Here is a 16,702-nt window from a genome sequence, read left to right as displayed (position 1 = left end):
TCAATATATCAACAATGAATCAAATGAGTACTGATGATATGAAAGAAGTTGCTCATAGAGAATTATCATGCTACTCTAAAGCATCCCTTACTCTAGGGAGCTTTTTAAGCATCTTTAATTCATTGTTGTGCTTTCATGGCCTGCAAGTTCACTGTTGTTGTTCTCATTCATCAGCATAATTTTAAACCACAGCAGGAAGCTGTTTTTAAAGTTGTAGGCTTCTTACAGGCTGTATTAAAAATTTTGGAAAAGCCCTAAAAACCCACTGTACATTATCTGCTCTGCAAGCAGCAACTACCAAGACTTGAGGCTGAAGCCAAAGTGGAAGTACCTTAAAGTGCAATGCCATCAACGGCCACTAGATGCTGGCTCCAACTGACCCCCATTTAAAAAGTGTCAACTTCTCTCAAGTAATGCTAAGTCAGTATTTTTTTCAACACGTCATTATGGTGTCAACTGCTAAATTCGAGCCCTCTAACAAATGTGCTGGTGGTCATTTTGGAAATTATTGCACCGTTAATAAGATTTGAAGACTCTGATGTCTGCTGTGTGACCGCTGATTGACAGCTGTGATTGGTAGTTAGCTCACCTGCTGCTTGACTCACACTGAGTCGGACTATGATTGCATTATTTCAGTTTCTTGTTTATGATACCTGCCCTGTTAGCACAATTTAGCTAAATTAGTTAACGTTAGCCAAGTGTGTACCACTCTGTGTTCCCAGTAAGCTAGCGTTAGCTACGGTCCGAGGTAGTGGAGCGGGTGTTTACAGAGTGTGAAAGGAAATAACCTGCACTCCTTATTCGGAAGGTCCTGGCTCCAAATGGAAAAGATGGCACCACCCTAAGCTGCAACTCTGGGCTTCAAACCGGCTCCAATGGACACTAATGGGTAACATCACACACAGTCTATGATGGAGACAAAAACAGAGCTAAAAGGAGAGTAAATACTGGACCTGGTGGCAAAAAACACAAAGACAAATGAGTGCTCAGTGTCTACTAAGGCAGTTGTTTGCTAACACATTTGCCACAACAGCTTGATAAGCTATGTCAGTTATATGTTTAAAGATTGTTGTACTGCTTCCAAGTGGCCAAAAAATCAATTAACACAGTTTAACATAGTCAATTTTACAAATCAAAGATTTGTAATTAAAAGCTGATGTTTAGATCTATTTTATGGATGAATATTTATACTGTACATTCAGTCTTTTTTAGTGTATCTCCTTTTCTTTTCTCCCTGTTGATACCGAGTATTGACCTGAAGTGCCCTCAGATTCTCAGCTGTGCCTTCCATTTTGTTGTCTGATGTTTACCTGTGTGCAAATTCGCTCTCTTCCATTTTAGTTTTCTCAGTGCCCCTGAAATCTCCTCCTGAAATCCATTTCTTCACAACACCTCTGGGCTCCCTCATCTCCCTGGGGTGAGGCGAGACCTGCTGTCATCATCTCGTCTCTGCTTTTCCGCAGGTCGAAAACTTCTCTCATCTGCAGGGTCTGGAGAGGTCTGAACACCAGTCAGAAAAGACAGGGTTTTAAATCTCTCTCATTGAGGCAAACATCATTCAACAGAGCTTTTCCACTCAAGATACAAGCGTGAGACTGTCTGGCAGTACAACAGCAACATACATGCTAAAAGTCACCTCAGTTACACGCCATAAACCCCTCAAGAGAGATTTTTTTTTTTTCTTAAACCTATTTTAGTTACACCCTGGTTGCAAAGCAGCCAAGCAATCCTTTTCCAGGTATCGCCTGTCAATCAAATGCTGCGTGCAATATTTTGCAATCTTCTCTCATTTTTTCAGCTGATGAAAGTTTTTGTAGGTGGCTATATCTGCTCAGGCTCATCTTCTATTTATTCCGTACAAACAATGTTGCTGCTTCAGGTAACATAAAAAGAAAAATGTCTTGTGTGCAGAGTAGTGGTAGTTTCCCAGGTAAGACCTATCAAACAGCAAATATAAAAGCTTTTATGAGTTGCCTCTCAGCCAGCCGACAGATAGTAGCCAGACATTCATTAATAGAAAAACGCATCTAGTTTTTTCAAGAATAATGTTTAGAGCTACTCCCAATTGAGAATTGTTGACAGTGGCACCCAATGATTCAAGTATCTCAATTAGGTCCTAATCTAGTCAGTTTGTGGACTTAGACTTCTGGATGCCTACCTGATCAACATCACTAGTCTTCTATGTCTATCCTCTTGACAAATTATTACTTTCTTTTGATTCTATAAATCCTGATTTTGGTGATGATCATGGTAAAGGCTTATTGTAATTGCATGAAGGTTTGTTTATGTGTTTAATTACTTATCTCATTAAAGGACAGCTACAGTTTATTACAAATCGTGTTTTATTTTCATAGTTCTATCAGCTATGATAACATTGTACTCACCTAAGTAATTGCTGACATTTCTGGACACAGTGACATCACTGAAAATAGGTCCAACAGGGAGACAAACACAAGACTTCTCACAGTCATATAGGTTTTTCAAACAGTTTTGCCAGATTTGCAAGCAGTTTATTTGGAGGTAAAACTGAAGGTGAGCACACCTGAAATGTCAGAAATAATTTCTCATGTGGAGCGTCCCGGTAGCCTAGTTGTTAAGCTGCATTCCTTAGACTGTGATGTTCCCTATTTGTGTCAACCTGGGGACTTTCATCGCACATCATTCGTTTTCTCTCTACCCTCATTTTCTGGCAGCTCTACCCTTCAAATGTCAAAAATGTCCCAAAAACTACTAATCAAAAAACTATGGCATGTACACTATGTCAAAGTTAAACCAAGAAGTGTCTGTAAACTATACTGGACAGATTGGGTAATAACTTTGGGGAAACTGTGGCTCAGGAGGTAGAGCGGGTTAATCAGAAGGTCGGTGGTTTGATCCCCGACTTGTCCTATCTGCATGTCAAACTGTCCATCTACTAAACCCCAAATTGCTCCCGATGGTTGTGCCAGCACCCTGCGTGATAGCTCGCCACCACTGGTGTGAGTGTGAATAAGCAGCAGCAACACTGTAAAACGCTTGAATGAAAAGCGCTACATAAATGCAGACATTTACCATTAAGCCATTTAATTCTACCATTCACCTTAGTTTTCTCTTCCAAATAACTTTGACTAACCTTAATTTTCATTTTCAACCAGTGTGACGGTCTGACTGCTTGTGCTTGTCGCCCCATTTGGACCTACTGTATTTTTAGTGATGTAGTTGCATTCTGGGGTCCCAGCAATTACTTAAGTGAATACAGTGTTATCATAACCAACAGCACCAGTGACAAGAACAACTAAAAAAGTTGTAATAAATGGCACTTTTACTTTAACGGTGAGTCAGCAATGTTGAACTTGTATATAGCTTCTCTATGGGCAGCTTCTAAATTTCAAAGATAGTTTACATCAACTGTAAAAGGAGCAACAATTCCCACCATTTTCTTTCTTTTCTAAATGTTTCAGTAGACTAACAACGCTCCATTTCACACACTGCCAGTAGAATTGTTAATGACTCCAAAGGTTTGAATCCATACTTGTGTTGAATACTTGATTGGAGTGTATTGTTTCAGGATATGTGTGCCTCACTGTCCAACATAGCGCCATAGTTCACAGTCTAGCTGGGGCTTCATGTTAAAGCTCCTGCCCAGTGTCTCACTCTTCTTTCCCTGCAGCAACCTCCAAACTGAACCTGAGGAGCCTCAACTCTTCCACCTCCTGGTTTCCCAACAGTCCACTGACCTTCTCACCCCAGTCTAGACGGAAGAGTCTCTCTCCCTGTTCCTCCACTGAGACTTCCTCTCATCAACAAGCCCTTCACGTCCTTCCCTTTCTCTCCTGAATCACACAGCTCGCTCCCTTATTGCCCTTCGCTACTGAAAATGTTCCTGTCTTGTTACGAAAATATATGAATAAAATTTTCCCTTGTCCTTGCCCTAAGTACAACTTCTCTATCATACCTTAACAAACATTTGCTTGAAGTTTTGGTATCTACTTAAAATGCAAATTTAAAGGTCAGTTTTCAATTTCTATCTTTGAGCACTACAGGCCAGTTAAATGTGGCTGCATTCAGACTTAATCAGCTAGTAACACTCTAAATGCAAGTCTTTTACTCTGTTAGAAACTGTGCAGAACAATACAAATAAATAAGAACACATTTTTATGATTAAATATTCATGCAGACACAAACTGTAGACCTTTTGGCATTTGTAATGTGAGAACAAATCGGTGGTGAGTGATACCAGCAAGGTGTTTTGCTGAGCATGCATGCTCTTATTCAGCACCTTCCTGCTTCACAGACTTGCTCACATTCGTACGGTGCCTAATGTGTTGTAGGGTTGCTATAGTTATCCACTGACTGCCAAAAAAAGGAAAGATCCAGCAAATGGGACTTGCTGTGCTCAGGCAGCTGTTTACAGGAAAAAGGAAGATTAACAGCTTGAGTTTGTCGCCTATAGATTCTTACAGTTAATCTTGGAATTCAACACAGTAACTACAAGCCATATTTAGCAGTACCACCTGCTAAATTTGTCAAATCTGGACCAAACAGTAAACAGCAGTTATCCAAGGCAACTGGCAAAGATGATGGGATTATGAAATAAAACTTGCTGGTATGAAACTGGGACTAATTTTGCAACCAACATTAAAATTCAAATGATGAAACAACTTTGCTCGCTGCATCATAAAAGTTGTGTGAGAAAACAAACACAACACCAGTAAGATAACATTTCCCTGTGTCTTATCAAGTCAGTCTCACATGTATTCAGTCTTAAGATCTTGTTTTTCACATGTAACATGTTGAAAAACAATCTGCCAGCAAGGGGAAATGCTATTAACTTCATCATGAAGTGTGAAGATCTTGAATATATTTTTTTTTAAAACTCACTTTAAAGCCTCTTAGTTCTAAATGTATTTCTCGGTATATTAAATATTCATGACTAAATAAGCAAAAAGTTAAATTTCAGACTTTGTGGTTGCCGTTTGGTCAGATTTGATTGAGAGTGGCCAGGCAGCACTGGTGCGCGAAAGTGTGTGACATCACTACAAATCAGTGAGAAAAGTGAGGGCAGACACACAATCACAGATTTTCTCTCTCTCATGTGAAATAATCAAAACTGTTTTTGCTTTTCAGAGTCTTTGAGAGAAATAGATTTTAGAACTCAAAACTGCACCTCATAGATGATCTTTTATTTCACTAAAATAAAAAGCACTACATGTCTGTCCAAAACACTACAAATCAGCACTGGGCAAATCCTCTGAGAGAAATAAAGACAGGTCCATCACAGAGTCAGACTATTTGAAGGTATTTATTTTGTATGTACATGCACACAAAGGACTTAACACATGTACATGTATTAATACCTTTGAAGACACAAAAAAAACTGTAGAAATATTTTTTGTAGACAGCTCACCAACTGCACCCTGTTAGATCTTTTAATATACATCACAAGTTGTGAAATGCACACTGCTGCACACACAACTGTGGCAGTAAATATGAAGCAAAACATATTCACACACATATCCAAAAATGTGAATTTATAGATGAAATTTGCTCTTCTGCAAGTCAATTTAGAGGCAAACCTGTGGAATATTTGCTCTCGAAAATGTATACCAGTCAGTCCATCTCTAAAATTAAAAAGTTCAAATTAAGTTAAAATGACAAACATTCTGGTGAATGTGTTTTGGGGAAACGTGCCAGGAAGGAGGGATGAGGGCCTGCTGACAACTGGCCAGATTTTATACTGCTGCCTGATTTTACTCGACCCTGAATTTATTTGCATTGCAGTATTGCTACTTTGAACATGTTTTGCACCACTTTCTATTTGTCTGTATGTGTGTGTGTGTGTGCTCATACGTGTGTGAAAAACAAAGAGACAGCGCGGCAGAGGCAGGCAGAAATAAGTGTGCCTTGTTTTTAGAAAGCCTTGTTTTTAGACAGTGACATCTGACGAAGGAGGGGAGGGGATGAACAGATGTACTTTGTTCATGCGTCTGACAGGTGTACCAGAAAGCTCCCTCTTCACTTCACTGACAAGCAAGCACGCGCTCCTCACCAGATCTGCTCTGAGCCGTACACCTCTCTCCTCCCTCTCCTGTCCCTCAGGCACAAACTGGCCGACGTTCAGTACCTGCAGGTGGAACCTCGCCGGCGACTCGAGCAACGTGCCTGAGATCCTATTAAAAAAGCAAGTCTGTGTGCTGTGTTCTCTCAAGTGTAAATCCTATTTCATTCCCTATGAGCCAAACAGCTTGCAGTCGCTTGATGCTCTGGTGGTTTGTTGCAGATGGAAAATAGAGCTGCAGAGGCTTGGGTTTGTTTGTTTTGGCATGTGTTTATGATTCAGATACTGCATGTGTTGTGGAGTTGATGGGGCTCTTGACTTGCCTGAGAATTAAGACATGCACCTATGAGCTCATAGTGGTCAGTCCCAAGCTTTGTCCAGTCCTAATTCCAAGTACGGGATTTTATAATGTAGCTTGTGGACAAGGCCTGAAAATGTTTTCGAAACAAACAATTGATTAATCATGATAATGTAGGAAAAATGTCTGAATCCGGCATCTGGACTAAATTTGGTTGGTTTCTTTTAGATGTCTGGTATAATCATTGACTTCACAATGCATTAGATATGTAACAGGATCAGATACACAATGAATCATCATTCAGAGGATTTTAAACAACCTAGTCAAGACAAGGCAACTGTTTTTTGCATAGCACCTTTTAAAACATAGAGGCAATTCAGTTCCCAGTAAGCTAGCGTTCGCTTCGGTCCGAGGTAGCGGGTTGTGTTTCAAGGCAACATCCCGCACTCCTTATCTGGAAGGTCCTGACTCCAAACGGAGAAGATAGCGCCGACCATAAGCAGCTACTCTGGACTTAAAAACCGGCTCCAATGCAAACCAATGGGTGATGTCACACCTTGCTGAGTCCATCTGTATATACAGTCTGTGTTATACGGTGATAAAATCTATTAAAATAGAATTAAATTCAATTTTTAAAAGGCTAAATAAAAAATAAAGCTGAAATATAGTTAGAACACAGTTAAAGTGCAGAAATAAGTTGTATGTTTTCCCAAATTCAGTGCAATAGATATCAAAAAAACATTCACTTTTCATCCCTAGTTAGCACAAATGGCAGCATTGGTCATTTGTTCAAGAGCTTCAATTGATCTACACTAAATTTCTGTTTTTCTCACAAGTGACCTCTTGTGGTGATGTGAATAATGACTCTCCTCTCTCAGAAGCAACGGTGGAAAAAGTGTGATGTTGTGTCTGATTTTGACACCAAACTCAACCAAACGTTGGCACCAACAAATAACCTATTTTGTCATTTAGGTTAGAGAATTTGTCGGTAAATCGAGACCACAATTCCTGAGTTGTCATCAAATAGATTAAGCGTTAAAGTATAGAGCAATCATGAAAGGGTGAGGAAAATTTAACAAATCGTGAGCTCTGGGGAGCTAGCGTGGTCTTGGTGATTTGCAGGTGAGAACGTGTATGGGGAGTGTAGGGTTAAATCTGGACTGAAGTGTTTGAAATGAATATTTCATCATTTATTTTGCAACCTTATAGTCTTAAAAATTCTGTCTATTCCTTGACCTTGATGCAAAGTAACTGTGATATGTCCAAAAAGGAGAAAGAAAAAAAATGAAGAAAAAATTAAAGAAAAGCACATTTGCTTACTGGCATTAAGAGAATTCAGACCAATTTAATCAAGGCCGCCACTTAAATATGTTCATTAACTCAGCGAGGAGTCCTCTTAATCAAGACATTTTCCAGTGGACCCCAGGTGTTAAGAACAGTACATAAGAAGCTTTAATGAAATCATAACAGGCTGTATCACAACTATTAGTAGAAGCATTTGTGAGGACTCTAACTGTCCTTGTGAAAGCAGAATAAAAGCTTCAACAACCCTGAGATATAAACAAGACAGCGCTGGTCAGATAAACTAGTTTTCTCTTATTTGAATTCCAACATTGCAAAGGGATCGAGATCGAGGAAAGATTCACAGATGATGATAAAATTACAATACAAGTTCTATGCTAGTTTAATTATATCTGCCAGTCTGTCTGCCAGTGATAATACCGGCGTTTCAGAGGAAAAGTACCATGGGCAAAGGTTTAATCTTAGCTTTGGAGGGACAGACTCTCGATCAAACAGCAAATCACACTGAGAGAACAGTGGCAGCCAAAATCCCTGACTTCAACTGCAAGATTGAAGCAAAATATACAGATTCACATGAGATAAGTCTGCAGGCATGAAAGGCGTGAGGAGAATTTCTGTTGACTGTGAAGGCACAGTGAGACATTGCTCAACTGAGCTGCGGTCTCAAGAGCAAACTTTAATCACAATTTGAATCTTGGCTGTCTAATTTGTTGGCAAAATGCCTTTAAAGATATTAAAGGGAGATTCAGATGACTAGGAAAATGGTTCTATTTTAAAAGGGGAACTGTTATTCATCAATGACAAACAGGACTTCAGAAAGAGAACTTTTAAGATGAGTAAATATATGTTAACATATATCCATTTGTTCATGTTGAATTGTGAGAAATTAGAATTGTTTAATAGCCATATCATTTCTATCAGTCTAATCATTTCATTTAAATGTCTTTTTGACCCCTTAAATACCATAATTGTGCCCCTTTCAAAGTAAAATGGCTTTTTTTTTTTTCAAAGTCAAGTGTGCTTTGCTTTGAATAGTTCACCATGCTCTCTTTTGACAGAGCAAATAAGACCAAGCTGTCGGAGAAGCATTAATCATTTAAAAGCATATTTCATTTAAAGCTGATAATGTATTCATTTTATTTTAAAAGGTGGAACGGGGAGAAGTTAAGACAAGAATATATCACCGTCAAGTCTTTGAAACACTGATGTCTGGGTTGATACTGTGACAACCGCTGCGATCTGAAAAAGGCTGTAAAAGCAAATGTGCGTAGGCAAACGCGAGCAAACGACACACACACACACACACAAACGCACAGCTGCTGTGTCTGTCGCTCTTACGCAGACAAACACATTGATTCTTATTTCTGTCACAGGGAGAAGTGCAGGTGCTGTAACCTTTTGCTGCTAGTCCTGTCAGAGTGAAAAACCCAGCTGTGCAGTGGGAATGACATACTGCAAATAGGCCTTCAGCTTCTTATTGGCATTCAGAGAGCCCAACACTTGTCTCTTTCTCTTTCTCTGTCCCCAACACACACACACACAAACACACACACACACACACACACACACACACAGATCCACTTCCCTGCTTGTCACCATGCATATTGATAAGCCCATCCAGAGCACCATCTTGTGGACATTTCCAACTCTGGTGGTTGTCTACAATGCCACTTTCGATTTCATTCAGTTCAGCAACAGACTAATCAATTTCTTTTCTAATTATGAAAGTAAATTATAAAAATCAATGCTTTTATTTCCAGTATAAAACAGCATCATTGGTATTGTCTGTCTCTAGCTCTTCCTGGCATTTATCTCAGTAAGACATACAGAGCCAAGTTCTTATATAATTGATGTTTTTTAAGTTTGAAGTTGGATCAAAGAAATAAGTTTGAGAGCAGCATGCGGAACTCTAGTAGCATTTTTTGCATGACTAACGGCGACAAAAATAACTAATAACATTCTTCGGCGTGACAAACACACAAACACACACTCGCTCCCACCCACAGATCCAACTACCCCCTACCGGCTCATGTAGATTACATTCAAAATTCAATGTGCATGTGCTGGCATGATATCTGTTTCCCCAGGGTGTGTGGTGCTGCAACCCCACTGCCTGTGCTGCTGTGCAGCCATCTGGATCACAGTGGGAAGCACCTGCTCGCAGGCTGACACCTTAACACTGCATCTGCTACACTCTCCTCGCCAATCGTTTCAGACTGAAAACCTTTTCCTCTGTACTAGAAATACATGTTTTTGCCCAAAAGGCATCCATTGAACGCATTTAAGAGCAAATCTGCAATATTTGTTGAGCTTTTTCAAGTTTGTCTTAAAGCAAGTCAGGTGCCCATATGAACAATGAAAGATATTTTGCTCGCTATAATCATTCCTCCTGCTCACAATGGCCATTAAACTGAAGCTAATGTGAAGCTTCAGCAGTCTGAGTTAGTTCAATAAAGTATCTTCCACAGTTACAAAGTTTTCAGTACAAAATTCCCTGTTTGTGTTCCCCAGACAGTGTTTCCCTGATGAGATGACCTAAATTAATGGAATAACAAAAATAGGGAATTTGGTACTACAAAGACAGTAACTTTGAAAGATATCCACCTGATTTGACTATATCAGACTGCTGAAGCCTCATGTTAGCTTCAGATAAACTTTTAAATGCATTTTGGCACAATGAATGTTCATATGGGCACGTGAATATTGTTTTAAGACAGACTTGAATATTGTGAAGCTATACTTTAATGTTTAGCTCACTCTCGTCTACCTTGTTCCCAGCAAAAAAGCACAACACACTGTTTATTACCTGTCAAGTACTTAATGGCCGACAAAGTTAGCAACTAGCTGGTGAACATTGTTATTAGCAGCTGGGAGTTAGTAAATACCAAAAACAGAGCTAACATGTATTTATGTGTGTTAAGTCGACACAAGCATGGCTCAAAATTAATGCTAACGTTACTCAACAGTAGACATATCAACTTGAAAGGTGATAATGATGTCAGCGTTGTGGTTGCAGCTTTTTTCTGATGCCCTCGAACGGACCCCAAAACAACCTTCCCATCATCGCAGGTTTAAGCTTTTCAGTACAACTACCGTCAGTGGAAAATATGTCCACTCAAGTGGATTAAATCCGCCACTCAAACAGCTGTTACTGGAAGTCATCTTCACCTTGAAAATCTCATCCTCAGCTTATTTATGTCAAGACAGTCAAGAGCCGGTTTGTTTACCACCCTCTCTCGTGCTTTCACCTTGCTCCAGATTTATTGACCAGCTAACTCAGTTAGAGGTCGCCAGGGAGACAAGCAATCAGCTGGGCAGCATGGATGTATTAAGACGGCGCTGGTACAGTCGTGACCTCCAGTGCTATAGCAGGATGCAGCAGCATACTGATAATGGCCAGCTGCTGGCAGGTGGAGCAGAAAATCTATACTTCATCTTCAGGTGTGCTTCTAATCGAAATGACAGTGAGAAGTCATGAAATAGAGCATATAAATACAGCACAGGGGTAGACAAAAAAATCCTAACAATATGATGAATAGCAGTGCAGATGTTAAGTCAGACGTGCTATTATTTTGTCCACTACATAGAGTACACCCTGCAAAGACAATTAATGATGCTTCATATGTGAATTCTCATTTAAATTAAACATCTACATGAAATTTTAATTACTTTCATGTGAAAAGTAAAACAAATCTTTGAAGTAAATACTGTCGTTATACAAGCAGTAGTCCCAATAACCTCTTTTATGACTTCAGTTACATAAATTCAGAACCATTAAAATCACCAAAGGCTACAAAGAAGTGAAAAACATTTAACTGCCTAACAAGATGGGTATAATAAAGTGCCTGTGGTTATATCATTCTTCTGAAAATCTATTTTTAAAATAACCTTTATAACTGAACTTAAAATGCAGACAGATTCAAAATAATAGAGAACAAGACACTCATATCAACACTGTTTAATAAAATAAGTCAATTAATTGATTAGTTTATCAACAGAAAATTACTTGGCAGTTATTTTGTTAATTGATGAATCATTTCAAGAAATGCCAAACAACCACTTGCTGCATTTTCTCAAATGTGAGGTTTTGTTGCTGTCCTTTGCATATATATATATATATATATATATATATATATGCATATATATGTATATACATATACATATACAGGTGTTGGGCCACCATGTGCCGTCAGAACAGCTTCAATGCATCTTGCCACTTGCCTCTACAAGTTTCTGAACTCTACTGGAGGGATGAACACCATTCTTCCAAAAGATTTTCCCTCATTTGGTGTTTTGATGACAGTGGTGGAGAATGCCGTCTAACACGTCAGTCCTAAATCTCCCAAAGGTGTTCAACTGGCCAAAACTGGGCCTGCTCAGCATTTTATAAATGTCACAGAGCATGATTGGATGTTAATTGCTTAATTATACCATGCAGTGCACTTGTGTGGAAGCATCTGCATTTGTTATGTTTCTCCACTCATTTATTCAGGTTTTTCCTTAAATTTGTCACCTGCCTGTGTGTGTGTGTGTGTGTGTGTGTGTGTGTGTGTGTGTGTGTGTGTGTGTGTATTAGTTTTTTTTTGGTCTGCCAGAGAAAAACAGGCTGGAGCTCTGTAAAAAAAATAATTTTTCCAATATTGAAATTTTATAAACAAACCAAGACATCAATAAGCAGCAAGAAAATAATTAGAGTTGCTGCAATAAAGGAAAGCAAAACATCTCAACACAAAAGAATATTAATCAATAGAAATAAAAAATATCCTATATTCCTGAGACACAATCTCAGTATTATAAATGACAAGTCTGTCGATCGATGACATTTCTGAGCACTGAAAGCTTAAATTACACAGACGGTTTTGCTATCACGCAATAATAAGTGCAATTTTCAACTTATCTGCAGTCCTCATTTTGCTATGAAACGTCAAAATGCTTCGGAAGTAAACTGACAGCTCCTCTGAGACTTTAAACATCCAACATGAGCACAGAGGAGTGGATCACTCTGCCTGTACATCAGTGTTTATGACAGTCTTTCTCTCTTGGTCCGTTATAGCTGAGAGAAGAGTTGAGCGGCGCTGTCAACATTTACAGATTCCTTCGGGGGCTCTCTGACAACCTAATAAGATTAAAAAAATAAAATAAACAAACACACTGAAATTTATCAGGACAATTGAAATGTTGGATGATGAACAGAACTTTCAGTGTCCAAGTTTTTCACCTTTACCTGTGTTTGTTTCTTCGGTTCAGGTGCGACAGATTTCGAAATGCTCTTAACGTCCCTCTGGACTTCTGTGAAGATCTGATTGAGGTTCTCCACTTTCTCATTTTTCACAGCATTGATCTGTGAAACCACAAATTACACTAGAGCAGGGTGCGGGAAACACAGCATACAAGAGGGGATTCAAAATATATATAAGGGAGAGAAAGAAAAAAGTGCAAGAAAGAGATCTTACGTGTTTGAGTGTTGTCGTGACAGGCTTTGCTTTGTTCTTGTTCTTCAAGTGCTTGTTTGCCACTTGAAAGACGTTCTTCTGTTTTTTCCCTTTTTGCTTATTCTTCCCCATGTCACCTTGGGAGAGAATAACAATCAGCATGGATGCACACATGGGAAAGATTTCATTTCTATACCTTAGCCTGTGTTTCATCTGTGGTTTTTTTTCCACTTATTAACCCATAACTGCTGTGTTTGCCTGCTCTAAAGTGACAGTTTCCACTCTGATTACATAAGCTCAGGACTCCATTAAACAAGACGGATGCTGAGATTGTTCCCGGTCCTCCACTTGCCTCCTACACTCAGTGGACACCTGATTAGCTGCATCAATACTTCGCTCCTCCAGACAGTGAGTCATAGAACTTGAACATGGTCAAGAGGTTCAGATAATGTAGGAATGAGTGTTGCTGAATGAAATGTTGAATCTGTATTTGAAGTGAGTCTGAATGCGGCATGGATAGAGGCATTCATCAGCAAACCTTCTCACAATTTCATGCACAACAATGTCTAGACTTTTACCAGGAATTGCACCATAAAAAGAACGCTTTAAGTCTGCAGTCCTGAGGGTGAAAAGCACGGACACCCTTCAAGGGCGTCTCAGACAAAAACAACCCTTCAAAACTAGACGTTCTTGGCTGGAAGCAAACCATCCTGTCTCCCACTCCTGTCAGCTCGCACAGAGACGGAGGAGCTACAGTGGGAACAGGAGCACCAAAACTGGAGTGGAAAAACACACGCCTGTCCAGGGCAAAGTGTGTCTAAAGGTGGCTGAGTTTGGTATATAAACAACAGAAGTCTGCAGATGCTTCCTGCCTGGTGTCACCAGTAAAGACTACGACTAGTAATACTGTGGTGTAAGCTTTCTACTGCATGCATTATGTTCCTTTGTACCAATGTAGTAGTAGTTTTTAAATAATAAATTATATTTCTTTATTTCCCATTACCCTACAGTCCAGAGTGATGACAGCAACTAGATATTTTTATACCTCAATACTGTCATAATACTGTACAGCCTCTATGTGGGCTGACCTCTATTTTTCGTGGAAATACATTTAATTTGAGTCCACGTCACCCTGCCTCGCCTTCAAATGTCCTAAATGGAAAACAGGGCTCCTAGTAATAGCTAAATGTAATAAATACATATAAGGTTTTTGACTGGTTTGTTGAAGAAACTTTTAAGTTACTCTAAAACTTTATCCATATTCCTCTGTGTAAACTAAACTCACAAACGCCCAGATGTTGTTGTCAGTTAGCTGTTCTGCCTGACTGTATGTGGCTGTGTACGTCTGTTATTTTCACCATTTTCTAATAAAGTTGGTTCATTTCACTAAAAAAACATTACTTTGACAAAAAGGAATCGCACACAGCGTGAAGACTTAACAGTAAAACACTTATAGACAGACCTTATTAGAGGAGCTGGCTGGTGTTGTTGTCCTCACGTGGTGGTACAAACGTGCCTTCTTTGCTACGTCATTTGCGTGCGACGCCTGTCGACTTGCACCCCTACGTCACGCCTTTTTCTTTTTTTTTGTTTTCCTCCCCACCCGCATTCCGGGAAGACCCTGCCTCTGATTGGATAGTACTCGTCGCCTTCGTTGTCTTTTTTTCCATCTCTTTATTGCAAAAATCGTCACTTACAACATGTAACATTAAGACCAAAACAGAGAACATTTATAATATAACAGGTATGACTCCACTCTCGATAGGATGATACGATACGATAGGATGACGCACAATTTTTAATGCACTTATTTCAATTTGTTAGGGATAAAAATATAGATTATAAATATTGAATATTAGAACAATGGGAGTTCCATACAAATTTCCCCCATGGATTAATTGTCCTTTTTGCTGTAGAAATTTTCGTTGGTGAGGTTGTTCATGTTGGTGAGGCATAAGGACTGAGATGATTAGGGTTAGTGTAAGAATATCAGCCAATTAGAGGCAGAGGAGGCGGGTCTTCGCGGGTGGCGAAGCCATACTATGTTTTGAAAGACTCCCTGAGGAATTGCAGATCCTTAAAATAGGTTCCAGATGTTTAGGGCATACCTGTTTTTTAAAAACATTTTATGTCCTATATAATAGCGACATAACCTGAAATCAATTTGTTAGGGTTGTGGTCCAAAACCAAAAACTAACTGTTTCATTTTAGTCGAGAGGGACGCGCCAAACAATAAAATAAAAAATAACACTTCTGTGTGGATGTCTCACCCACAAAATAAAGAGGAACTGCTGCAAATACAGTCTGTGATGAAATATGCCAGAGGCAGTTTGGCAACACATTTTGCGACACATTATCCTGCGATCATGATTGGTCTATTATGAGAAACATTGTAGAAATGCACCTATGTCATAAGATTTCCAAAAATAAGCACCCCTTCTTCAAGTCCTGACAGCAGGTAGGGTATTTATGGACTTCCCCACCTGTATAAGCTATCTGACTATATAATTTCCACTTGTTTGGGTTAAGATGGGATCATGTTTCGTTTTATTTATTTTTGTTTGCCCCTGAGGTTGATGGCCACAAGCCTGTACCGTCACTGACCAACAGCAGATGGCACCCTCATACCGCCACAGCTGCAGTGCACTACTGTGTCCATTACAACCTCTATCATTTCCCAACAATGTCATCACATTAAAAGGTACATACCACTTGGATGCAGTCAAACGTTACTGAGTTAATGCTGCTGTCAGGGGTACACGCAGGGTCATAGGGTTAAGCCTCATTGATCCCTCACCTCATTCAGTCATTTCTGTCTGAAATGCATTTTTTTCCCCTGCTGCATTATAGAAGAATAGCTGCAGTTGTAAGCCACACTTTGTTATTGGCATTGTTTACAACTTCAAGCACATCCTTCCTCTTTTAGACTTGTTGAATGTTGCATGCTCATATATGCAATTCTTCATGTTTTGAATGGCCTAATGTTTTCTTTACTTAACTTTAAAACAATTTTCATCATCTCTGCATGTTAGAAGCATATAAATTACTATTCTGTGATTTTGGTGTGTCAGTATGTAATTTGGCCCTTTTTCAGTGGACACTGAGTTTGTCTTTTTACTTAATTTGCTTTACAAACACCTCTGATATGAATGCTGGAGCACCATCAGTGCAAATCATGCACAGGGGAGGCCCCTCAGTGTTTGCATTCTGTCTTCGGGGGCAAGAGAGACCAGAACCAGTCATTAACTCTCAATGAGTTTTTGTGTCAACGAAACTCTTTTTTTTTTTTTACAGGTTTTCAGTGACAAATCTGATTCACGTTTTGGTGATTATAGTTTTAGAGGATATTCAAAGTAATACTGAAAGTTTCACCACACCACCACATTATGGAGGCTGAACAACAATCGTTTTTATAATTTCTATTATATTTCTGTAAAATATGTCAATAATTTCACGCTCATTCCTTTCTTTTTTTATTCAAACCCCTCTCAATGATCCAGTTAACGACTTCATAAATGTGATATTCATGGCCCTGTCTATCGTGCACCATTTTGGCGTAGTGTGCTCCTCTATAGTTTCATAATGACTAACTAACTAGCCTGTTTCTGAAGGTGACACTAACGCGCATGCCTT

At 39.3% G+C, this 16,702-nt stretch overlaps 1 protein-coding gene across 1 annotated transcript; it reads right to left on the bottom strand.

Annotated features, from left to right (window-relative positions):
- Positions 1 to 12,509: 12,509 nt before the first annotated feature.
- Positions 12,510 to 14,621, bottom strand: rbis (ribosomal biogenesis factor). The gene is made up of 4 exons (XM_067578169.1): positions 14,532 to 14,621; positions 13,091 to 13,206; positions 12,862 to 12,978; positions 12,510 to 12,753 (listed from the first exon to the last, which is right to left on the bottom strand). Exons 2-4 carry the CDS (start codon positions 13,199 to 13,201, stop codon positions 12,685 to 12,687), a joined length of 297 nt encoding a protein of 98 aa, XP_067434270.1. The 5' UTR covers positions 13,202 to 13,206; positions 14,532 to 14,621; the 3' UTR covers positions 12,510 to 12,684.
- Between the last annotated feature and the right edge of the window lie 2,081 nt (positions 14,622 to 16,702).

Source organism: Thunnus thynnus, chromosome 21, assembly GCF_963924715.1.
Source record: "Thunnus thynnus chromosome 21, fThuThy2.1, whole genome shotgun sequence".
NCBI lineage: Eukaryota > Metazoa > Chordata > Actinopteri > Scombriformes > Scombridae > Thunnus > Thunnus thynnus.
This window is presented reverse-complemented; position numbering and strand designations above follow the sequence as displayed.

What these genes read in the sequence shown, in the direction of transcription:
- rbis (XM_067578169.1), bottom strand. Translation starts at nt 13,201, where the DNA reads ATGGGGAAGAATAAGCAAAAAGGGAAAAAACAGAAGAACGTCTTTCAA. An exon ending in TCACGACAACACTCAAACAC is followed by an intron (nt 12,979 to 13,090) that starts GTAAGATCTCTT and finishes GTGGTTTCACAG; the next exon opens with ATCAATGCTGTGAAAAATGA. An exon ending in AACCGAAGAAACAAACACAG is followed by an intron (nt 12,754 to 12,861) that starts GTAAAGGTGAAA and finishes TAATCTTATTAG; the next exon opens with GTTGTCAGAGAGCCCCCGAA.